Genomic DNA, 24,440 nt, shown 5'->3' on the forward strand with positions numbered 1-24,440 from the left:
TGACTCTATATAATAGATCCCTCTGCGTGTAATGACTCTACATAATATATCCCTCTGCCTGTAATGACTCTATATAATAGATCCCTCTGCCTGTAATGACTCTATATAATAGATCCCTCTGCGTGTAATGACTCTATATAATAGATCCTTCTGTGTGTAATGACTATATATAATAGATCCCTCTGTGTGTAATGACTCTATATAATAGATCCCTCTGCGTGTAATGTCTCTATATAATAGATCCCTCTGTGTGTAAGACTCTATATAATAGATCCCTCTGTGTGTAATGACTATATATAGTAGATCCCTCTGTGTGTAATGACTCTATATAATAGATCCCTCTGTGTGTAATGACTCTATATAATAGATCCCTCTGTGTGTAATGACTATATAATAGATCCCTCTGTGTGTAATGACTCTTTATAATAGATCCCTCTGTGTGTAATTACTCTATATAATAGATTCCTCTGTGTGTAATGGCTCTATATAGTAGATCCCTCTGTGTGTAATGACTCTATATAATAGATTCCTCTGCGAGTAATGACTCTATATAATAGATCCCTCTGTGTGTAATGACTCTATATAATAGATCCCTCTGTGTGTAATGACTCTATATAATAGATCCCTCTGTGTAATGAGTCTATATAATAGATCCCTCTGTGTGTAATGACTCTATATAATAGATCCCTCTGTGTGTAATGACTCTATATAATAGCTCCTTCTGTCTGTAATGACTCTATATAATAGATCACTGTGTGTAATGACTCTATATAATAGATCCCTCTGTGTGTAATGACTCTATATAATAGATCCCTCTGCGTGTAATGGCTCTATATAATAGATCCCTGTGAGTGTAATGACTCTTTATAATAGATCCCTCTGTGTGTAATGGCTTTATATAATAGATCCCTCTGTGTGTAATGACTCTATATAATAGATCGCGCTGCGTGGAATGACTCTATATAATAGATCCCTCTGTGTGGAATGACTCTATATGATAGATCCCTCTGTGTGGAATGACTCTATATAATAGATCCCTCTGTGTGGAATGACTCTATATAATAGATCCCTCTGTGTGGAATGACTCTATATAATAGATCCCTCTGTGTGGAATGACTCTATATAATAGATCCCTCTGTGTGGAATGACTCTAAATAATAGATCCCTCTGTGTGGAATGACTCTATATAATAGATCCCTCTGTGTGGAATGACTCTATATAATAGATCCCTCTGCGTGGAATGACTCTATATAATAGATCCCTCTGTGTGGAATGACTCTATATAATAGATCCCTCTGTGTGGAATGACTCTATATAATAGATCCCTCTGCGTGGAATGACTCTATATAATAGATCCCTCTGTGTGGAATGACTCTATATAATAGATCCCTCTGCGTGTAATGACTCTATATAATAGATCCCTATGTGTGTAATGACTCTATATAATAGATCCCTCTGTGTGTGTAATGACTCTATATTTTAGATCCCTCTGTGTGTAATGACTCTATATAATAGATCCCTCTGTGTGTAATGACTCTATATAATAGATCCCTCTGTGTGTAATGACTCTATATAATAGATCCCTCTGCATGTAATGACTCTATATAATAGATCCCTCTGCGTGTAATGACTCTATATAATAGATCCCTCTGCGTGTAATGACTCTATATAATGGATCCCTCTGCGTGTAATGACTCTATATAATGGATCCCTCTGCGTGTAATGACTCTATATAATAGATCCCTCTGCGTGTAATGACTCTATATAATAGATCCCTCTGCATGTAATGACTCTATATAATAGATCCCTCTGCCTGTAATGACTCTATATAATAGATCCCTCTGCGTGTAATGACTCTATATAATAGATCCCTCTGCGTGTAATGACTCTATATAATAGATCCCTCTGCGTGTTATGACTCTATATAATAGATCCCTCTGCGTGTAATGACTCTATAGAATAGATCCCTCTGCGTGTAGTGACTCTATAGAATAGATCCCTCTGCGTGTAATGACTCTATATAATAGATCCCTCTGCGTGTAACGACTCTATATAATAGATCGCGCTGCGTGGAATGACTCTTTATAATAGATCCCTCTGTGTGTAATGGCTCTATATAATGGATCCCTCTGTGTGTAATGACTCTATATAATAGATCGCGCTGCGTGGAATGATTCTATATAATAGATCCCTCTGTGTGTAATGACTCTATATAATAGATCGCGCTGCGTGGAATGACTCTATATAATAGATCCCTCTGTGTGGAATGACTCTATATAATAGATCCCTCTGTGTGGAATGACTCTATATAATAGATCCCTCTGTGTGGAATGACTCTATATAATAGATCCCTCTGTGTGGAATGACTCTATATAATAGACCCCTCTGTGTGGAATGACTCTATAGAATAGATCCCTCTGTGTGGAATGACTCTATAGAATAGATCCCTCTGCGTGTAATGACTCTATAGAATAGATCCCTCTGCGTGTAATGACTCTATATAATAGATCCCTCTGTGTGTAATGACTCTATAGAATAGATCCCTCTGCGTGTAATGACTCCATAGAATAGATCCCTCTGCGTGTAATGACTCTATAGAATAGATCCCTCTGCGTGTAATGACTCTATAGAATAGATCCCTCTGCGTGTAATGACTCTATATAATAGATCCCTCTGCGTGTAATGACTCTATATAATAGATCCCTTGCGTGTAATGACTCTATATAATAGATCCGTCTGCGTGTAATGACTCTATATAATAGATCCCTCTGCGTGTAATGACTCTATATAATGGATCCCTCTGTGTGTAATGACTCTATATAATAGATTCCTCTGCGTGTAATGACTCTATATAATAGATCCCTCTGTGTGTAATGACTATATATAATAGATCCCTCTGTGTGTAATGACTCTATATAATAGATCCCTCTGTGTGTAATGACTCTATATAATAGATCCCTCTGTGTGTAATGACTCTATATAATAGATCCCTCTGTGTGTAATGACTCTATATAATAGATCCCTCTGTGTGTAATGACTCTATATAATAGATCCCTCTGTGTGTAATGACTCTATATAATAGATCCCTCTGTGTGTAATGACTCTATATAATAGATCGCTCTGTGTGTAATGACTCTATATAATAGATCCCTCTGTGTGTAATGACTCTATATAATAGATCCCTCTGTGTGTAATGACTCTATATAATAGATCCCTCTGTGTGTAATGACTCTATATAATAGATCCCTCTGCGTGTAATGACTCTATAGAATAGATCCCTCTGCATGTAATTACTCTATAGAATAGATCCCTCTCTGTGTAATGACTCTATATAATAGATCCCTCTGGGTGTAATGACTCTATATAATAGATCCCTCTGCGTGTAATGACTCTATATAATAGATCCCTCTGTGTGTAATGTCTCTATATAATAGATCCCTCTGTGTGTAATGACTCTATATAATAGATCCCTCTGTGTGTAATGACTCTATATAATAGATCCCTCTGTGTGTAATTACTCTATATAATAGATCACTCTGTGTGTAATGACTCTATATAATAATAGTTCCCTCTGTGTGTAATGACTCTATATAATAGATCCCTCTGTGTGTAATGACTCTATATAATAGATCCCTCTGTGTGTAATGACTCTATATAATAGATCCCTCTGTGTAATGAGTCTATATAATAGATCCCTCTGTGTGTAATGACTCTATATAATAGATCCCTCTGTGTGTAATGACTCTATATAATAGCTCCCTCTGTCTGTAATGACTCTATATAATAGATCCCTCTGTGTGTAATGACTCTATATAATAGATCCCTCTGTGTGTAATGACTCTATGTAATAGATCACTGTGTGTAATGACTCTATATAATAGATCCCTCTGTGTGTAATGACTCTATATAATAGATCGCTCTGTGTGTAATGACTCTATATAATAGATCCCTCTGTGTGTAATGACTCTATATAATAGATCCCTCTGTGTGTAATGACTCTATATAATAGATCACTCTGTGTGTAATGACTCTATATAATAGATCCCTCTGCGTGTAATGACTCTATATAATAGATCCCTCTGTGTGTAATGACTCTATATAGTAGATCACTCTGTGTGTAATGACTCTATATAATAGATCCCTCTGTGCGTAATGACTCTATATAATAGATCCCTCTGTGTGTAATTACTCTATAGAATAGATCCCTCTGCGTGTAATGACTCTATAGAATAGATCCCTCTCTGTGTAATGACTCTATATAATAGATCCCTCTGGGTGTAATGACTCTATATAATAGATCCCTCTGCGTGTAATGACTCTATATAATAGATCCCTCTGTGTGTAATGTCTCTATATAATAGATCCCTCTGTGTGTAATGACTCTATATAATAGATCCCTCTGTGTGTAATGACTCTATATAATAGATCCCTCTGTGTGTAATTACTCTATATAATAGATCACTCTGTGTGTAATGACTCTATATAATAATAGATCCCTCTGTGTGTAATGACTCTATATAATAGATCCCTCTGTGTGTAATGACTCTATATAATAGATTGCTCTGTGTGTAATGACTCTATATAATAGATCCCTCTGTGTGTAATGACTCTATATAATAGATTCCTCTGTGTGTAATGGCTCTATATAGTAGATCCCTCTGTGTGTAATGACTCTATATAATAGATTCCTCTGCGTGTAATGACTCTATATAATAGATCCTTCTGTGTGTAATGACTCTATATAATAGATCCCTCTGTGTGTAATGACTCTATATAATAGATCCCTCTGTGTAATAAGTCTATATAATAGATCCCTCTGTGTGTAATGACTCTATATAATAGATCCCTCTGTGTGTAATGACTCTATATAATAGCTCCCTCTGTCTGTAATGACTCTATATAATAGATCACTGTGTGTAATGACTCTATATAATAGATCCCTCTGTGTGTAATGACTCTATATAATAGATCGCTCTGTGTGTAATGACTCTATATAATAGATCCCTCTGTGTGTAATGACTCTATATAATAGATCCCTCTGTGTAATGACTCTATATAATAGATCACTCTGTGTGTAATGACTCTATATAATAGATCCCTCTGTGTGTAATGACTCTATATAATATATCACTCTGTGTGTAATGACTCTATATAATAGATCCCTCTGCGTGTAATGACTCTATACAATAGATCACTCTGTGTGTAATGACTCTATATAATAGATCTCTCTGCGTGTAATGACTCTATATAATAGATCACTCTGTGTGTAATGACTCTATATAATAGATCACTCTGTGTGTAATGACTCTATATAATAGATCCCTCTGCGTGTAATGACTCTATATAATAGATCACTCTGTGTGTAATGACTCTATATAATAGATCTCTCTGCGTGTAATGACTCTATATAATAGATCACTCTGTGTGTAATGACTCTATATAATAGATCCTTCTGTCTGTAATGACTCTATATAATAGATCCCTCTGCGTGTAATGACTCTATATAATAGATCCCTCTGTGTGTAATGACTCTATATAATAGATCCCTCTGTGTGTAATGACTCTATATAATAGATCCCTCTGTGTGTAATGACTCTATATAATAGATCCCTCTGCGTGTAATGACTCTATATAATAGATCCCTCTGTGTGTAATGACTCTATATAATAGATCGCTCTGTGTGTAATGACTCTATATTGTAGATCGCTCTGTGTGTAATGACTCTATATAATAGATCCCTCTGTGTTTAATGACTCTATATAATAGATCACTCTGTGTGTAATGACTCTATATAATAGATCTCTCTGCGTGTAATGACTCTATATAATAGATCACTCTGTGTGTAATGACTCTATATAATAGATCCTTCTGTCTGTAATGACTCTATATAATAGATCCCTCTGCGTGTAATGACTCTATATAATATATCACTCTGTGTGCAATGACTCTATATAATAGATCCCTGTGTGTAATGACTCTATATAATAGATCACTCTGTGTGTAATGACTCTATATAATAGATCCCTCTGTGTGTAATGACTGTATATAATAGATCCCTCTGCGTGTAATGACTCTATATAATAGATCACTCTGTGTGTAATAACTCTATTTAATAGATCCCTGTGTGTAATGACTCTATATAATAGATCACTCTGTGTGTAATGACTCTATATAATAGATCCCTCTGTGTGTAATGACTATATGTAATAGATCCCTCTGTGTGTAATGACTCTATATAATAGATCCCTCTTTGTGTAATGACTCTATATAATAGATCCTTCTGTCTGTAATGACTCTATATAATAGATCCCTCTGCGTGTAATGACTCTATATAATATATCACTCTGTGTGCAATGACTCTATATAATAGATCCCTGTGTGTAATGACTCTATATAATAGATCACTCTGTGTGTAATGACTCTATATAATAGATCCCTCTGTGTGTAATGACTGTATATAATAGATCCCTCTGCGTGTAATGACTCTATATAATAGATCACTCTGTGTGTAATAACTCTATTTAATAGATCCCTGTGTGTAATGACTCTATATAATAGATCACTCTGTGTGTAATGACTCTATATAATAGATCCCTCTGTGTGTAATGACTATATATAATAGATCCCTCTGTGTGTAATGACTCTATATAATAGATCCCTCTGTGTGTAATGACTCTATATAATAGATCCCTCTGTGTGTAATGACTCTATATAATAGATCCCTCTGTGTGTAATGACTCTATATAATAGATCGCTCTGTGTGTAATGACTCTATATAATAGATCCCTCTGTGTGTAATGACTCTATATAATAGATCCCTCTGTGTGTAATGACTCTATATAATAGATCCCTCTGCGTATAATTACTCTATAGAATAGATCCCTCTGCGTGTAATGACTCTATATAATAGATCCCTCTCTGTGTAATGACTCTATATAATAGATCCCTCTGGGTGTAATGACTCTGTATAATAGATCCCTCTGCGTGTAATGACTCTATATAATAGATCCCTCTGTGTGTAATGTCTCTATATAATAGATCCCTCTGTGTGTAATGACTCTATATTATAGATCCCTCTGTGTGTAATGACTCTATATAATAGATCCCTCTGTGTGTAATTACTCTATATAATAGATCACTCTGTGTGTAATGACTCTATATAATAATAGATCCCTCTGTGTGTAATGACTCTATATAATAGATACCTCTGTGTGTAATGACTCTATATAATAGATCGCTCTGTGTGTAATGACTCTATATAATAGATCCCTCTGTGTGTAATGACTCTATATAATAGATTCCTCTGTGTGTAATGGCTCTATATAGTAGATCCCTCTGTGTGTAATGACTCTATATAATAGATTCCTCTGCGTGTAATGACTCTATATAATAGATCCTTCTGTGTGTAATGACTCTATATAATAGATCCCTCTGTGTGTAATGACTCTATATAATAGATCCCTCTGTGTAATGAGTCTATATAATAGATCCCTCTGTGTGTAATGACTCTATATAATAGATCCCTCTGTGTGTAATGACTCTATATAATAGCTCCCTCTGTCTGTAATGACTCTATATAATAGATCCCTCTGTGTGTAATGACTCTATATAATAGATCCCTCTGTGTGTAATGACTCTATATAATAGATCACTGTGTGTAATGACTCTATATAATAGATCCCTCTGTGTGTAATGACTGTATATAATAGATCGCTCTGTGTGTAATGACTCTATATAATAGATCCCTCTGTGTGTAATGACTCTATATAATAGATCCCTCTGTGTGTAATGACTCTATATAATAGATCACTCTGTGTCTAATGACTCTATATAATAGATCCCTCTGCGTGTAATGACTCTATATAGTAGATCCCTCTGTGTGTAATGACTCTATATAATAGATCACTCTGTGTGTAATGACTCTATATAATAGATCCCTCTGTGCGTAATGACTCTATATAATAGATCCCTCTGTGTGTAATTACTCTATAGAATAGATCCCTCTGCGTGTAATGACTCTATATAATAGATCCCTCTCTGTGTAATGACTCTATATAATAGATCCCTCTGGGTGTAATGACTCTATATAATAGATCCCTCTGCGTGTAATGACTCTATATAATAGATCCCTCTGTGTGTAATGTCTCTATATAATAGATCCCTCTGTGTGTAATGACTCTATATAATAGATCCCTCTGTATGTAATGACTCTATATAATAGATCCCTCTGTGTGTAATTACTCTATATAATAGATCACTCTGTGTGTAATGACTCTATATAATAATAGATCCCTCTGTGTGTAATGACTCTATATAATAGATCCCTCTGTGTGTAATGACTCTATATAATAGATCGCTCTGTGTGTAATGACTCTATATAATAGATCCCTCTGTGTGTAATGACTCTATATAATAGATTCCTCTGTGTGTAATGGCTCTATATAGTAGATCCCTCTGTGTGTAATGACTCTATATAATAGATTCCTCTGCGTGTAATGACTCTATATAATAGATCCTTCTGTGTGTAATGACTCTATATAATAGATCCCTCTGTGTGTAATGACTCTATATAATAGATCCCTCTGTGTAATGAGTCTATATAATAGATCCCTCTGTGTGTAATGACTCTATATAATAGATCCCTCTGTGTGTAATGACTCTATATAATAGATCACTCTGTGTGTAATGACTCTATATAATAGCTCCCTCTATCTGTAATGACTCTATATAATAGATCACTGTGTGTAATGACTCTATATAATAGATCACTCTGTGTGTAATGACTCTATATAATAGATCGCTCTGTGTGTAATGACTCTATATAATAGATCCCTCTGTGTGTAATGACTCTATATAGTAGATCCCTCTGTGTGTAATGACTTTATATAATAGATCACTCTGTGTGTAATGACTCTATATAATAGATCCCTCTGCGTGAAATGACTCTATATAATAGATCCCTCTGTGTGTAATGACTCTATATAATAGATCACTCTGTGTGTAATGACTTTATATAATAGATCCCTCTGCGTGTAATGACTCTATATAATAGATCACTCTGTGTGTAATGACTCTATATAATAGATCTCTCTGCGTGTAATGACTCTATATAATAGATCACTCTGTGTGTAATGACTCTATATAATAGATCCTTCTGTCTGTAATGACTCTATATAATAGATCACTCTGTGTGTAATGACTCTATATAATAGATCCCTCTGCGTGTAATGACTCTATATAATATATCACTCTGTGTGCAGTGACTCTATATAATAGATCCCTGTGTGTAATGACTCTATATAATAGATCACTCTGTGTGTAATGACTCTATATAATAGATCCCTCTGTGTGTAATGACTGTATATAATAGATACCTCTGCGTGTAATGATTCTATATAATAGATCACTCTGTGTGTAATGACTCTATATAATAGATCCCTCTGTGTGTAATGACTCTATATAATAGATCCCTCTGTGTGTAATGACTCTATATAATAGATCCCTCTGCGTATAATTACTCTATAGAATAGATCCCTCTGTGTGTAATGACTCTATATTATAGATCACTCTGTGTGTAATGACTCTATATAATAGATCACTCTGTGTGTAATGACTCTATATAATAGATCCCTCTGCGTGTAATGACTCTATATAATAGATCACTCTGTGTGTAATGACTCTATATAATAGATCCCTGTGTGTAATGACTCTATATAATAGATCACTCTGTGTGTAATGACTCTATATAATAGATCCCTCTGTGTGTAATGACTGTATATAATAGATCCCTCTGCGTGTAATGACTCTATATATTAGATCACTCTGTGTGTAATGACTCTATATAATAGATCCCTGTGTGTAATGACTCTATATAATAGATCACTCTGTGTGTAATGACTCTATATAATAGATCACTCTGTGTGTAATGACTCTATATAATAGATCACTCTGTGTGTAATTACTCTATATAATAGATCCCTCTGTGTGTAATGACTCTATATAATAGATCCCTCTGCGTGTAATGATGCAATATAATAGATTGCTCTGTGTGTAATGACTCTATATAATAGATCCCTCTGTGTATAATGACACTATATAATAGATCCCTCTGTGTGTAATGACTCTATGTAATAGATCCCTCTGCGTGTAATGACTCTATATAATAGATCCCTCTGTGTGTAATGACTCTATATAATAGATCACTCTGTGTGTAATGACTCTATATAATAGATCCCTCTGCGTGTAATGACTCTATATAATAGATCACTCTGTGTGTAATGACTCTATATAATAGATCCTTCTGTCTGTAATGACTCTATATAATAGATCACTCTGTGTGTAATGACTCTATATAATAGATCCCTCTGCGTGTAATGACTCTATATAATAGATCACTCTGTGTGTAATGACTCTATATAATAGATCCCTGTGTGTAATGACTCTATATAATAGATCACTCTGTGTAATGACTCTATATAATAGATCCCTCTGTGTGTAATGACTGTATATAATAGATCCCTCTGCGTGTAATGACTCTATATAATAGATCACTCTGTGTGTAATGACTCTATATAATAGATCCCTCTGTGTGTAATGACTGTATATAATAGATCCCTCTGCGTGTAATGACTCTATATAATAGATCACTCTGTGTGTAATGACTCTATATAATAGATCCCTGTGTGTAATGACTCTATATAATAGATCACTCTGTGTGTAATGACTCTATATAATAGATCACTCTGTGTGTAATGACTCTATATAATAGATCCCTCTGTGTGTAATGACTCTATATAATAGATCACTCTGTGTGTAATGACTCTATATAATAGATCACTCTGTGTGTAATGACTCTATATAATAGATCCCTCTGTGTGTAATGACTCTATATAATAGATCACTCTGTGTGTAATGACTCTCTATAATAGATCCCTCTGTCTGTAATGACTATATAATAGATCACTCTGTGTGTAATAACTCTATTTAATAGATCCCTGTGTGTAATGACTCTATATAATAGATCACTCTGTGTGTAATGACTCTATATAATAGATCCCTCTGTGTGTAATGACTATATGTAATAGATCCCTCTGTGTGTAATGACTCTATATAATAGATCCCTCTTTGTGTAATGACTCTATATAATAGATCCTTCTGTCTGTAATGACTCTATATAATAGATCCCTCTGCGTGTAATGACTCTATATAATATATCACTCTGTGTGCAATGACTCTATATAATAGATCCCTGTGTGTAATGACTCTATATAATAGATCACTCTGTGTGTAATGACTCTATATAATAGATCCCTCTGTGTGTAATGACTGTATATAATAGATCCCTCTGCGTGTAATGACTCTATATAATAGATCACTCTGTGTGTAATAACTCTATTTAATAGATCCCTGTGTGTAATGACTCTATATAATAGATCACTCTGTGTGTAATGACTCTATATAATAGATCCCTCTGTGTGTAATGACTATATATAATAGATCCCTCTGTGTGTAATGACTCTATATAATAGATCCCTCTGTGTGTAATGACTCTATATAATAGATCCCTCTGTGTGTAATGACTCTATATAATAGATCCCTCTGTGTGTAATGACTCTATATAATAGATCGCTCTGTGTGTAATGACTCTATATAATAGATCCCTCTGTGTGTAATGACTCTATATAATAGATCCCTCTGTGTGTAATGACTCTATATAATAGATCCCTCTGCGTATAATTACTCTATAGAATAGATCCCTCTGCGTGTAATGACTCTATATAATAGATCCCTCTCTGTGTAATGACTCTATATAATAGATCCCTCTGGGTGTAATGACTCTGTATAATAGATCCCTCTGCGTGTAATGACTCTATATAATAGATCCCTCTGTGTGTAATGTCTCTATATAATAGATCCCTCTGTGTGTAATGACTCTATATTATAGATCCCTCTGTGTGTAATGACTCTATATAATAGATCCCTCTGTGTGTAATTACTCTATATAATAGATCACTCTGTGTGTAATGACTCTATATAATAATAGATCCCTCTGTGTGTAATGACTCTATATAATAGATCCCTCTGTGTGTAATGACTCTATATAATAGATCGCTCTGTGTGTAATGACTCTATATAATAGATCCCTCTGTGTGTAATGACTCTATATAATAGATTCCTCTGTGTGTAATGGCTCTATATAGTAGATCCCTCTGTGTGTAATGACTCTATATAATAGATTCCTCTGCGTGTAATGACTCTATATAATAGATCCTTCTGTGTGTAATGACTCTATATAATAGATCCCTCTGTGTGTAATGACTCTATATAATAGATCCCTCTGTGTAATGAGTCTATATAATAGATCCCTCTGTGTGTAATGACTCTATATAATAGATCCCTCTGTGTGTAATGACTCTATATAATAGCTCCCTCTGTCTGTAATGACTCTATATAATAGATCCCTCTGTGTGTAATGACTCTATATAATAGATCCCTCTGTGTGTAATGACTCTATATAATAGATCACTGTGTGTAATGACTCTATATAATAGATCCCTCTGTGTGTAATGACTGTATATAATAGATCGCTCTGTGTGTAATGACTCTATATAATAGATCCCTCTGTGTGTAATGACTCTATATAATAGATCCCTCTGTGTGTAATGACTCTATATAATAGATCACTCTGTGTCTAATGACTCTATATAATAGATCCCTCTGCGTGTAATGACTCTATATAGTAGATCCCTCTGTGTGTAATGACTCTATATAATAGATCACTCTGTGTGTAATGACTCTATATAATAGATCCCTCTGTGCGTAATGACTCTATATAATAGATCCCTCTGTGTGTAATTACTCTATAGAATAGATCCCTCTGCGTGTAATGACTCTATATAATAGATCCCTCTCTGTGTAATGACTCTATATAATAGATCCCTCTGGGTGTAATGACTCTATATAATAGATCCCTCTGCGTGTAATGACTCTATATAATAGATCCCTCTGTGTGTAATGTCTCTATATAATAGATCCCTCTGTGTGTAATGACTCTATATAATAGATCCCTCTGTATGTAATGACTCTATATAATAGATCCCTCTGTGTGTAATTACTCTATATAATAGATCACTCTGTGTGTAATGACTCTATATAATAATAGATCCCTCTGTGTGTAATGACTCTATATAATAGATCCCTCTGTGTGTAATGACTCTATATAATAGATCGCTCTGTGTGTAATGACTCTATATAATAGATCCCTCTGTGTGTAATGACTCTATATAATAGATTCCTCTGTGTGTAATGGCTCTATATAGTAGATCCCTCTGTGTGTAATGACTCTATATAATAGATTCCTCTGCGTGTAATGACTCTATATAATAGATCCTTCTGTGTGTAATGACTCTATATAATAGATCCCTCTGTGTGTAATGACTCTATATAATAGATCCCTCTGTGTAATGAGTCTATATAATAGATCCCTCTGTGTGTAATGACTCTATATAATAGATCCCTCTGTGTGTAATGACTCTATATAATAGATCACTCTGTGTGTAATGACTCTATATAATAGCTCCCTCTATCTGTAATGACTCTATATAATAGATCACTGTGTGTAATGACTCTATATAATAGATCACTCTGTGTGTAATGACTCTATATAATAGATCGCTCTGTGTGTAATGACTCTATATAATAGATCCCTCTGTGTGTAATGACTCTATATAGTAGATCCCTCTGTGTGTAATGACTTTATATAATAGATCACTCTGTGTGTAATGACTCTATATAATAGATCCCTCTGCGTGAAATGACTCTATATAATAGATCCCTCTGTGTGTAATGACTCTATATAATAGATCACTCTGTGTGTAATGACTTTATATAATAGATCCCTCTGCGTGTAATGACTCTATATAATAGATCACTCTGTGTGTAATGACTCTATATAATAGATCTCTCTGCGTGTAATGACTCTATATAATAGATCACTCTGTGTGTAATGACTCTATATAATAGATCCTTCTGTCTGTAATGACTCTATATAATAGATCACTCTGTGTGTAATGACTCTATATAATAGATCCCTCTGCGTGTAATGACTCTATATAATATATCACTCTGTGTGCAGTGACTCTATATAATAGATCCCTGTGTGTAATGACTCTATATAATAGATCACTCTGTGTGTAATGACTCTATATAATAGATCCCTCTGTGTGTAATGACTGTATATAATAGATACCTCTGCGTGTAATGATTCTATATAATAGATCACTCTGTGTGTAATGACTCTATATAATAGATCCCTCTGTGTGTAATGACTCTATATAATAGATCCCTCTGTGTGTAATGACTCTATATAATAGATCCCTCTGCGTATAATTACTCTATAGAATAGATCCCTCTGTGTGTAATGACTCTATATTATAGATCACTCTGTGTGTAATGACTCTATATAATAGATCACTCTGTGTGTAATGACTCTATATAATAGATCCCTCTGCGTGTAATGACTCTATATAATAGATCACTCTGTGTGTAATGACTCTATATAATAGATCCCTGTGTGTAATGACTCTATATAATAGATCACTCTGTGTGTAATGACTCTATATAATAGATCCCTCTGTGTGTAATGACTGTATATAATAGATCCCTCTGCGTGTAATGACTCTATATATTAGATCACTCTGTGTGTAATGACTCTATATAATAGATCCCTGTGTGTAATGACTCTATATAATAGATCACTCTGTGTGTAATGACTCTATATAATAGATCACTCTGTGTGTAATGACTCTATATAATAGATCACTCTGTGTGTAATTACTCTATATAATAGATCCCTCTGTGTGTAATGACTCTATATAATAGATCCCTCTGCGTGTAATGATGCAATATAATAGATTGCTCTGTGTGTAATGACTCTATATAATAGATCCCTCTGTGTATAATGACACTATATAATAGATCCCTCTGTGTGTAATGACTCTATGTAATAGATCCCTCTGCGTGTAATGACTCTATATAATAGATCCCTCTGTGTGTAATGACTCTATATAATAGATCACTCTGTGTGTAATGACTCTATATAATAGATCCCTCTGCGTGTAATGACTCTATATAATAGATCACTCTGTGTGTAATGACTCTATATAATAGATCCTTCTGTCTGTAATGACTCTATATAATAGATCACTCTGTGTGTAATGACTCTATATAATAGATCCCTCTGCGTGTAATGACTCTATATAATAGATCACTCTGTGTGTAATGACTCTATATAATAGATCCCTGTGTGTAATGACTCTATATAATAGATCACTCTGTGTAATGACTCTATATAATAGATCCCTCTGTGTGTAATGACTGTATATAATAGATCCCTCTGCGTGTAATGACTCTATATAATAGATCACTCTGTGTGTAATGACTCTATATAATAGATCCCTCTGTGTGTAATGACTGTATATAATAGATCCCTCTGCGTGTAATGACTCTATATAATAGATCACTCTGTGTGTAATGACTCTATATAATAGATCCCTGTGTGTAATGACTCTATATAATAGATCACTCTGTGTGTAATGACTCTATATAATAGATCACTCTGTGTGTAATGACTCTATATAATAGATCCCTCTGTGTGTAATGACTCTATATAATAGATCACTCTGTGTGTAATGACTCTATATAATAGATCACTCTGTGTGTAATGACTCTATATAATAGATCCCTCTGTGTGTAATGACTCTATATAATAGATCACTCTGTGTGTAATGACTCTCTATAATAGATCCCTCTGTCTGTAATGACTATATAATAGATCACTCTGTGTGTAATGACTCTATATAATAGATCCCTCTGTGTGTAATGACTCTATATAATAGATCCCTCTGTGTGTAATGAGTCTATATAATAGATCCCTCTGTGTGTAATGACTCTATATAATAGATCACTCTGTGTGTAATGACTCTATATAATAGATCCCTCTGCGTGTAATGACTCTATATAATAGATCCCTCTGTGTGTAATGACTCTATATAATATAGCAGCTTCACTTTTGTATTGAAGAATTGAAATAAATTCACTTTTTGATGATACTCTAATTTATTGAGATCCCCCTGTATATAGAGTTTACACTCACACACATATATATATATATATATACTGCACAGTCCCCATAGACAGATAAGTGTGCACACGTTGCCGTCACACTGGTACCATGCTAATCCGTGCCGTTTATTCTTCCAGGTGGCAGCATGTTCCCCGGAGCTGCGCCCTTCTTCTTCTGCATCATCATCCTCTCCCTTCCCTTATGTCAGTCGCAGAGCTGCCAAGCTCGAATGCCAGGGCTACCGGGAATCCCTGGAACGCCTGGTGCTGATGGGAAGGACGGAGGCAATGGGGAGAAGGGAGACCAGGGTAAGTCAGTGGTGCAGGGCGGGAATCTGGGGTGACGTCCCCTCCTGATCTAATGTCTCCTCTGCATCAGGACCTCCTGGAACTTTCATTGACTGGAAAGAAGAAGAATACAGAGGAGATATGGGTCAGCCCGGAAACCCCGGAAAAGTGGGGCCAAAAGGGCCAACGGGTCCTCCAGGTCATTCAGGACCCAGAGGTCTAAAAGGCCTAAAAGGAGAATCTGGAGTCTACAAGACGGAGGTGCAGTCTGCTTTCTCAGTGAAGAAGACCACGATGGGGAATCCACGAAAGGATCAGCCCATTCGCTTTGATACAGAGATCATCAACATAAGTAATCAGTATGATGTCCGCACTGGAAAGTTCACCTGTAAGTACCCTGGCCTCTACTACTTCACATACCACGCCTCGTCCAGGGGACACCTCTGCATCCACATCGTCAAAGGCCGATTCAACCCCAACGCTAACGTCAGTGACAAGGAAAAGGTGGTCCTCTTCTGTGACCAGGTCCTCAACGTCTTCCAGACCACCACTGGTAGCGTTGTTCTGAAGGTCAGCAAGGATGAGTCTGTGTGGCTGGAGCCCACTGAGAAGAACCACCTGCTGGGCACCGAAGGGGCAGACACTATATTCTCCGGCTTTCTGCTCTTCCCAGAGTCATAAGATTGACAAGGAGGAAGTCTTCTGATTCTCTACTGCCAAAGAACTAAGCAATCTGCATTGCTACTGTCATGTGAGCGCCAACTGCTTGCGCCTGCCTTTACACTTATACCATTTACTGCGTACCCCTCCTCTTCCCTCCAAGGCTCCAGTGTCCGTGCTCCACCCATGTGAGCCCCAGGCTCCGGACACATACAGGGCACTGGACTACATACATGTGACCCGTCCTGTCTGTATGACCCCATCATCCGGTGTCCATACTCCACCCATCATCTGACCTCCGTCCTGTCTGTATGACCCCATCATCCAGTGTCCATACTCCACCCATCACGTGAGCTCCATCCTGTCTGTATTACCCCATCATCCAGTGTCCGTACTCCACCCATCACATGAGCTCCGTCCTGTCTGTATGACCCCATCATCCAGTGTCCATACTCCACCCATCACATGAGCTCCGTCCTGTCTGTATGACCCCATCATCCAGTGTCCATACACCACCAATCACATGAGCTCCGTCCTGTCTGTATGACCCCATCATCCGGTGTCCATACTCCACCCATCACATGAGCTCCGTCCTGTCTGTATGACCCCATCATCCAGTGTCCATACTCCACCCATCACATGAGCTCCGTCCTGTCTGTATGACCCCATCATCCAGTGTCCATACTCCACCCATCACATGAGCTCCGTCCTGTCTGTATGACCCCATCATCCGGTGTCCATACTCCACCCATCACATGAGCTCCGTCCTGTCTGTATGACCCCATCATCCAGTGTCCGTACTCCACCCATCACATGAGCTCCGTCCTGTCTGTATGACCCCATCATCCGGTGTCCATACTCCACCTATCATGTGAGCTCCGTCCTGTCTGTATGACCCCATCATCCGGTGTCCATACTCCACCCATCACATGAGCTCCGTCCTGTCTGTATGACCCCATCATCCAGTGTCCATACTCCACCCATCACATGAGCTCCGTCCTGTCTGTATGACCCCATCATCCGGTGTCCATACTCCACCTATCATGTGAGCTCCGTCCTGTCTGTATGACCCCATCATCCGGTGTCCATACTCCACCCATCACATGAGCTCCGTCCTGTCTGTATGACCCCATCATCCGGTGTCCATACTCCACCCATCACATGAGCTCCGTCCTGTCTGTATGACCCCATCATCCAGTGTCCATACTCCACCCATCACATGAGCTCCGTCCTGTCTGTATGACCCCATCATCCAGTGTCCATACTCCACCTATCATGTGAGCTCCATCCTGTCTGTATGACCCCATCATCCGGTGTCCATACTCCACCCATCACATGAGCTCCGTCCTGTCTGTATGACCCCATCATCCGGTGTCCATACTCCACCCATCACATGAGCTCCATCCTGTCTGTATGACCCCATCATCCGGTGTCCATACTCCACCTATCATGTGAGCCCCGCGCTTCATGGGCAATGACCAGGATGTCGCAGCTTAATATTGTAAATAAAATCTGTCTGCATCCTAAGTGTAATTCCTCCAGTCCGGCCGCGGTCTGAGTGTGATTCCTCCATCTCTTTCGCGGTCTGAGTGTAATTCCACCAGTCTGGCCGCGGTCTGAGTGTAATTCCTCCAGTCCGGCCGCGGTCTGAGTGTGATTCCTCCATCTCTTTCGCGGTCTGAGTGTAATTCCACCAGTCTGGCCGCGGTCTGAGTGTAATTCCTCCAGTCCGGCCGCGGTCTGAGTGTGATTCCTCCAGTCCGGCTGCGGTCTGAGTGTAATTCCTCCAGTCCGGCTGCGGTCTGAGTGTGATTCCTCCATCTCTTTCGCGGTCTGAGTGTAATTCCTCCAGTCTGGCCGCGGTCTGAGTGTAATTCCTCCAGTCTGGCCGCGGTCTGAGTGTGATTCCTCCAGTCCGGCCGCGGTCTGAGTGTGATTCCTCCAGTCTGGCCGCAGTCTGAGTGTAATTCCTCCAGTCTGGCCGCGGTCTGAGTGTAATTCCTCCAGTCTGGCCGCGGTCTGAGTGTGATTCCTCCAGTCCGGCCGCGGTCTGAGTGTGATTCCTCCAGTCTGGCCGCGGTCTGAGTGTGATTCCTCCAGTCCGGCCGCGGTCTGAGTGTGATTCCTCCAGTCCGGCCGCGGTCTGAGTGTGATTCCTCCAGTCTGGCCGCAGTCTGAGTGTAATTCCACCAGTCTGGCCGCAGTCTGAGTGTAATTCCTCCAGTCTGGCCGCGGTCTGAGTGTGATTCCTCCAGTCCGGCCGCGGTCTGAGTGTAATTCCTCCAGTCTGGCCGCGGTCTGAGTGTAATTCCTCCAGTCCAGCCGCAGTCTGAGTGTAATTCCTCCAGTCTGGCCGCGGTCTGAGTGTAATTCCTCCAGTCTGGCCGCGGTCTGAGTGTGATTCCTCCAGTCCGGCCGCGGTCTGAGTGTGATTCCTCCAGTCTGGCCGCGGTCTGAGTGTGATTCCTCCAGTCCGGCCGCGGTCTGAGTGTGATTCCTCCAGTCCGGCCGCGGTCTGAGTGTGATTCCTCCAGTCTGGCCGCAGTCTGAGTGTAATTCCACCAGTCTGGCCGCAGTCTGAGTGTAATTCCTCCAGTCTGGCCGCGGTCTGAGTGTAATTCCTCCAGTCTGGCCGCGGTCTGAGTGTGATTCCTCCAGTCTGGCCGCGGTCTGAGTGTAATTCCACCAGTCTGGCCGCGGTCTGAGTGTGATTCCTCCAGTCTGGCTGCGGTCTGAGTGTGATTCCTCCAGTCCGGCCGCGGTCTGAGTGTGATTCCTCCAGTCCGGCCGCGGTCTGAGTGTGATTCCTCCAGTCTGGCCGCAGTCTGAGTGTAATTCCTCCAGTCTGGCCGCGGTCTGAGTGTAATTCCTCCAGTCCGGCCGCAGTCTGAGTGTAATTTCTCCAGTCTGGCCGCGGTTTGAGTGTAATTCCTCCAGTCCGGCCGCAGTCTGAGTGTAATTCCTCCAGTCCGGCCGCAGTCTGAGTGTAATTTCTCCAGTCCGGCCGCGGTTTGAGTGTAATTCCTCCAGTCCGGCCGCAGTCTGAGTGTAATTCCTCCAGTCCGGCCGCGGTTTGAGTGTAATTCCTCCAGTCCGGCCGCGGTTTGAGTGTAATTCCTCCAGTCCGGCCGCGGTCTGAGTGTAATTCCTCCAGTCCGGCCGCGGTTTGAGTGTAATTCCTCCAGTCCGGCCGCGGTCTGAGTGTAATTCCTCCAGTCTGGCCGCGGTCTGAGTGTGATTCCTCCAGTCCGGCCACGGTCTGAGTGTGATTCCTCCAGTCTGGCCGCGGTCTGAGTGTAATTCCTCCAGTCCGGCCGCGGTCTGAGTGTGATTCCTCCAGTCTGGCCGCGGTTTGAGTGTGATTCCTCCAGTCTGGCAGCGGTCTGAGTGTAATTCCTCCAGTCCGGCCGCGGTCTGAGTGTGATTCCTCCAGTCCGGCCGCGGTCTGAGTGTGATTCCTCCAGTCTGGCCGCGGTCTGAGTGTGATTCCTCCAGTCCGGCCGCGGTCTGAGTGTGATTCCTCCAGTCTGGCCGCGGTCTGAGTGTGATTCCTCCAGTCTGGCCGCAGTCTGAGTGTAATTCCACCAGTCTGGCCGCGGTCTGAGTGTAATTCCTCCAGTCTGGCCGCGGTCTGAGTGTAATTCCTCCAGTCCAGCCGCAGTCTGAGTGTAATTCCTCCAGTCCGGCCGCGGTCTGAGTGTAATTCCACCAGTCTGGCCGCGGTCTGAGTGTAATTCCTCCAGTCCAGCCGCGGTCTGAGTGTAATTCCTCCAGTCCGGCCGCAGTCTGAGTGTAATTCCACCAGTCTGGCCGCAGTCTGAGTGTAATTCCACCAGTCTGGCCGCAGTCTGAGTGTAATTCCACCAGTCTGGCCGCGGTCTGAGTGTAATTCCTCCAGTCTGGCCGCGGTCTGAGTGTAATTCCACCAGTCTGGCCGCGGTCTGAGTGTAATTCCTCCAGTCCAGCCGCGGTCTGAGTGTAATTCCTCCAGTCCGGCCGCAGTCTGAGTGTAATTCCTCCAGTCCGGCCGCGGTTTGAGTGTAATTCCTCCAGTCCGGCCGCGGTCTGAGTGTAATTCCTCCAGTCCGGCCGCGGTTTGAGTGTAATTCCTCCAGTCCGGCCGTGGTCTGAGTGTAATTCCTCCAGTCTGGCCGCGGTCTGAGTGTGATTCCTCCAGTCCGGCCGCGGTCTGAGTGTGATTCCTCCAGTCTGGCCGCGGTCTGAGTGTGATTCCTCCAGTCTGGCCGCGGTCTGAGTGTGATTCCTCCAGTCTGGCCGCAGTCTGAGTGTAATTCCTCCAGTCCGGCCGCAGTCTGAGTGTAATTCCTCCAGTCCGGCCGCGGTTTGAGTGTAATTCCTCCAGTCCGGCCGCGGTCTGAGTGTAATTCCTCCAGTCCGGCCGCAGTCTGAGTGTAATTCCTCCAGTCCGGCCGCGGTTTGAGTGTAATTCCTCCAGTCCGGCCGCGGTCTGAGTGTAATTCCTCCAGTCCGGCCGCAGTCTGAGTGTAATTCCACCAGTCTGGCCGCAGTCTGAGTGTAATTCCACCAGTCTGGCCGCAGTCTGAGTGTAATTCCACCAGTCTGGCCGCGGTCTGAGTGTAATTCCTCCAGTCTGGCCGCGGTCTGAGTGTAATTCCACCAGTCTGGCCGCGGTCTGAGTGTAATTCCTCCAGTCCAGCCGCGGTCTGAGTGTAATTCCTCCAGTCCGGCCGCAGTCTGAGTGTAATTCCTCCAGTCCGGCCGCGGTTTGAGTGTAATTCCTCCAGTCCGGCCGCGGTCTGAGTGTAATTCCTCCAGTCCGGCCGCGGTTTGAGTGTAATTCCTCCAGTCCGGCCGCGGTCTGAGTGTAATTCCTCCAGTCCGGCCGCGGTCTGAGTGTGATTCCTCCAGTCCGGCCGCGGTCTGAGTGTGATTCCTCCAGTCTGGCCGCGGTCTGAGTGTGATTCCTCCAGTCTGGCCGCAGTCTGAGTGTAATTCCTCCAGTCCGGCCGCAGTCTGAGTGTAATTCCTCCAGTCCGGCCGCGGTTTGAGTGTAATTCCTCCAGTCCGGCCGCGGTCTGAGTGTAATTCCTCCAGTCCGGCCGCAGTCTGAGTGTAATTCCTCCAGTCCGGCCGCGGTTTGAGTGTAATTCCTCCAGTCCGGCCGCGGTCTGAGTGTAATTCCTCCAGTCCGGCCGCAGTCTGAGTGTAATTCCACCAGTTCGGCCGCGGTGTGAGTGTAATTCCACCAGTCTGGCCGCGGTCTGAGTGTGATTCCTCCAGTCTGGCCGCAGTCTGAGTGTGATTCCTCCAGTCTGGCCGCGGTCTGAGTATAATTCCACCAGTCTGGCCGCGGTCTGAGTGTAATTCCACCAGTCTGGCCGCAGTCTGAGTGTGATTCCTCCAGTCTGGCCGCAGTCTGAGTGTGATTCCTCCAGTCTGGCCGCAGTCTGAGTGTAATTCCTCCAGTCCGGCCGCGGTTTGAGTGTAATTCCTCCAGTCCGGCCGCGGTCTGAGTGTAATTCCTCCAGTCCGGCCGCAGTCTGAGTGTAATTCCACCAGTTCGGCCGCGGTGTGAGTGTAATTCCACCAGTCTGGCCGCGGTCTGAGTGTGATTCCTCCAGTCTGGCCGCAGTCTGAGTGTGATTCCTCCAGTCTGGCCGCGGTCTGAGTATAATTCCACCAGTCTGGCCGCGGTCTGAGTGTAATTCCACCAGTCTGGCCGCAGTCTGAGTGTGATTCCTCCAGTCTGGCCGCAGTCTGAGTGTGATTCCTCCAGTCTGGCCGCGGTCTGAGTATAATTCCTCCAGTCTGGCCGCGGTCTGAGTATAATTCCTCCAGTCCGGCCGCGGTCTGAGTGTAATTCCTCCAGTCCGGCCGCGGTCTGAGTGTGATTCCTCCAGTCTGGCCGCGGTCTGAGTATAATTCCTCCAGTCCGGCCATGGTCTGAGTGTGATTCCTCCAGTCTGGCCGCAGTCTGAGTGTGATTCCTCCAGTCTGGCCGCGGTCTGAGTGTAATTCCACCAGTCTGGCCGCAGTCTGAGTGTGATTCCTCCAGTCTGGCCGCAGTCTGAGTGTGATTCCTCCAGTCTGGCCGCGGTCTGAGTATAATTCCTCCAGTCTGGCCGCGGTCTGAGTATAATTCCTCCAGTCCGGCCGCGGTCTGAGTGTAATTCCTCCAGTCCGGCCGCGGTCTGAGTGTGATTCCTCCAGTCTGGCCGCGGTCTGAGTATAATTCCTCCAGTCCGGCCATGGTCTGAGTATAATTCCTCCAGTCCGGCCGCGGTGTGAGTATAATTCCTATCCACGACACCAGCGATAAAGTGAGGGACCTGACCGTGGTCTGAGCCTGAGAGATGATCAGTTTTGGCCTTTGTTGCTCCCAACACATTCAGTTTCCCTTTGTTTCCCCTGAACATCGGCTCTAAAATTAAATCTAAAGGAAAACGCCATCAAGTGTTTATAATGTTTCTCCTAATTATCTGTAGACTAAAATGTTACATCCAGACAGAGCAAAAAACGGCTGCAAACAGAATGCAAAAAAGCTGTGTGTGAATGTAGTCTAAAGCTTCTGCCTACGGCGTGCTGCATAGCCGGACCCGAGAGAATGTGGCTCCGTGCCTACTTGCCTTATATTGCCCCTATAGCTGCCACTCCATTCAGTGCCCGCATTTACTTACCGAGCTGCTTCCTGCAATACTGCGCCCCACAAAGTGAATTATAATCTACACCTGCTGTGCTCCCCTATAATAATACCACCTTACACTGGGATCCCCTGTAAAGGACACCGCCATGTATTGTCTTCCCTAAAGATAATGGTGCCACAATCTGCACCCCTGAAAATAATGCCAGAGCAGTCACACTGGTGTAGTGTCCAATCGTCTATAGTGCACATGCGTGTAACCGCTACCATGCCGCTGATCCCTCCCTCCGAAAGCTCAGAAACCCAGCACCCGGTGGACAAAGCCGTGCGTCAGTGATATCCATGTTCTATACATGAAGCGTCCCATCACCCCAGTATACAGCCGCCAGCCATAATGAGCGACCGGTACATCACTAACTCAGTGACTGAAGGTAGCACACGACAGGTAAGTGTCATCGTAGGTAAAGGAGTAAGAAGAAAAGGATAAAGTATAAAAAACAAATTCATGACCATTATAGCCGGGTACAAAACGTAGCAAATGTCTGTTGTATCCTGGCCAATATTACAAATGCCTTCCAAAGGTAAAAAACCAAAGGATACAAGGCGCCCGGTCCAAAGGTAAAAAACAAAGGATACAAGGCGCCCGGTCCAAAGGGAAAAAACAAAGGATACAAGGCGCCCGGTCCAAAGGGAAAAAACCAAAGGATACAAGGCGCCCGGTCCAAAGGTAAAAAACAAAGGATACAAG

General features: G+C 41.5%; 1 protein-coding gene across 1 annotated transcript in view; it reads left to right on the forward strand.

Moving 5' to 3' along the window:
• Positions 1-18,597, forward strand: part of LOC141243039 (complement C1q subcomponent subunit B-like) — a 102,723-nt gene extending 84,126 nt beyond the window's left edge. Inside the window, exons 3-4 of the mRNA XM_073668887.1 lie at positions 16,261-16,431; positions 16,502-18,597. Coding sequence (XP_073524988.1) covers positions 16,261-16,431; positions 16,502-17,091 — 761 coding nt within the window. The 3' untranslated portion in view covers positions 17,092-18,597. The remainder of the gene's footprint in view (positions 1-16,260; positions 16,432-16,501) is intronic.
• Positions 18,598-24,440: the final 5,843 nt, after the last annotated feature.

Source organism: Phyllobates terribilis, unplaced genomic scaffold, assembly GCF_046119375.1.
Source record: "Phyllobates terribilis strain yellow unplaced genomic scaffold, ASM4611937v1 Scaffold_1106__1_contigs__length_416464, whole genome shotgun sequence".
In the NCBI taxonomy this organism is placed as follows: domain Eukaryota; kingdom Metazoa; phylum Chordata; class Amphibia; order Anura; family Dendrobatidae; genus Phyllobates; species Phyllobates terribilis.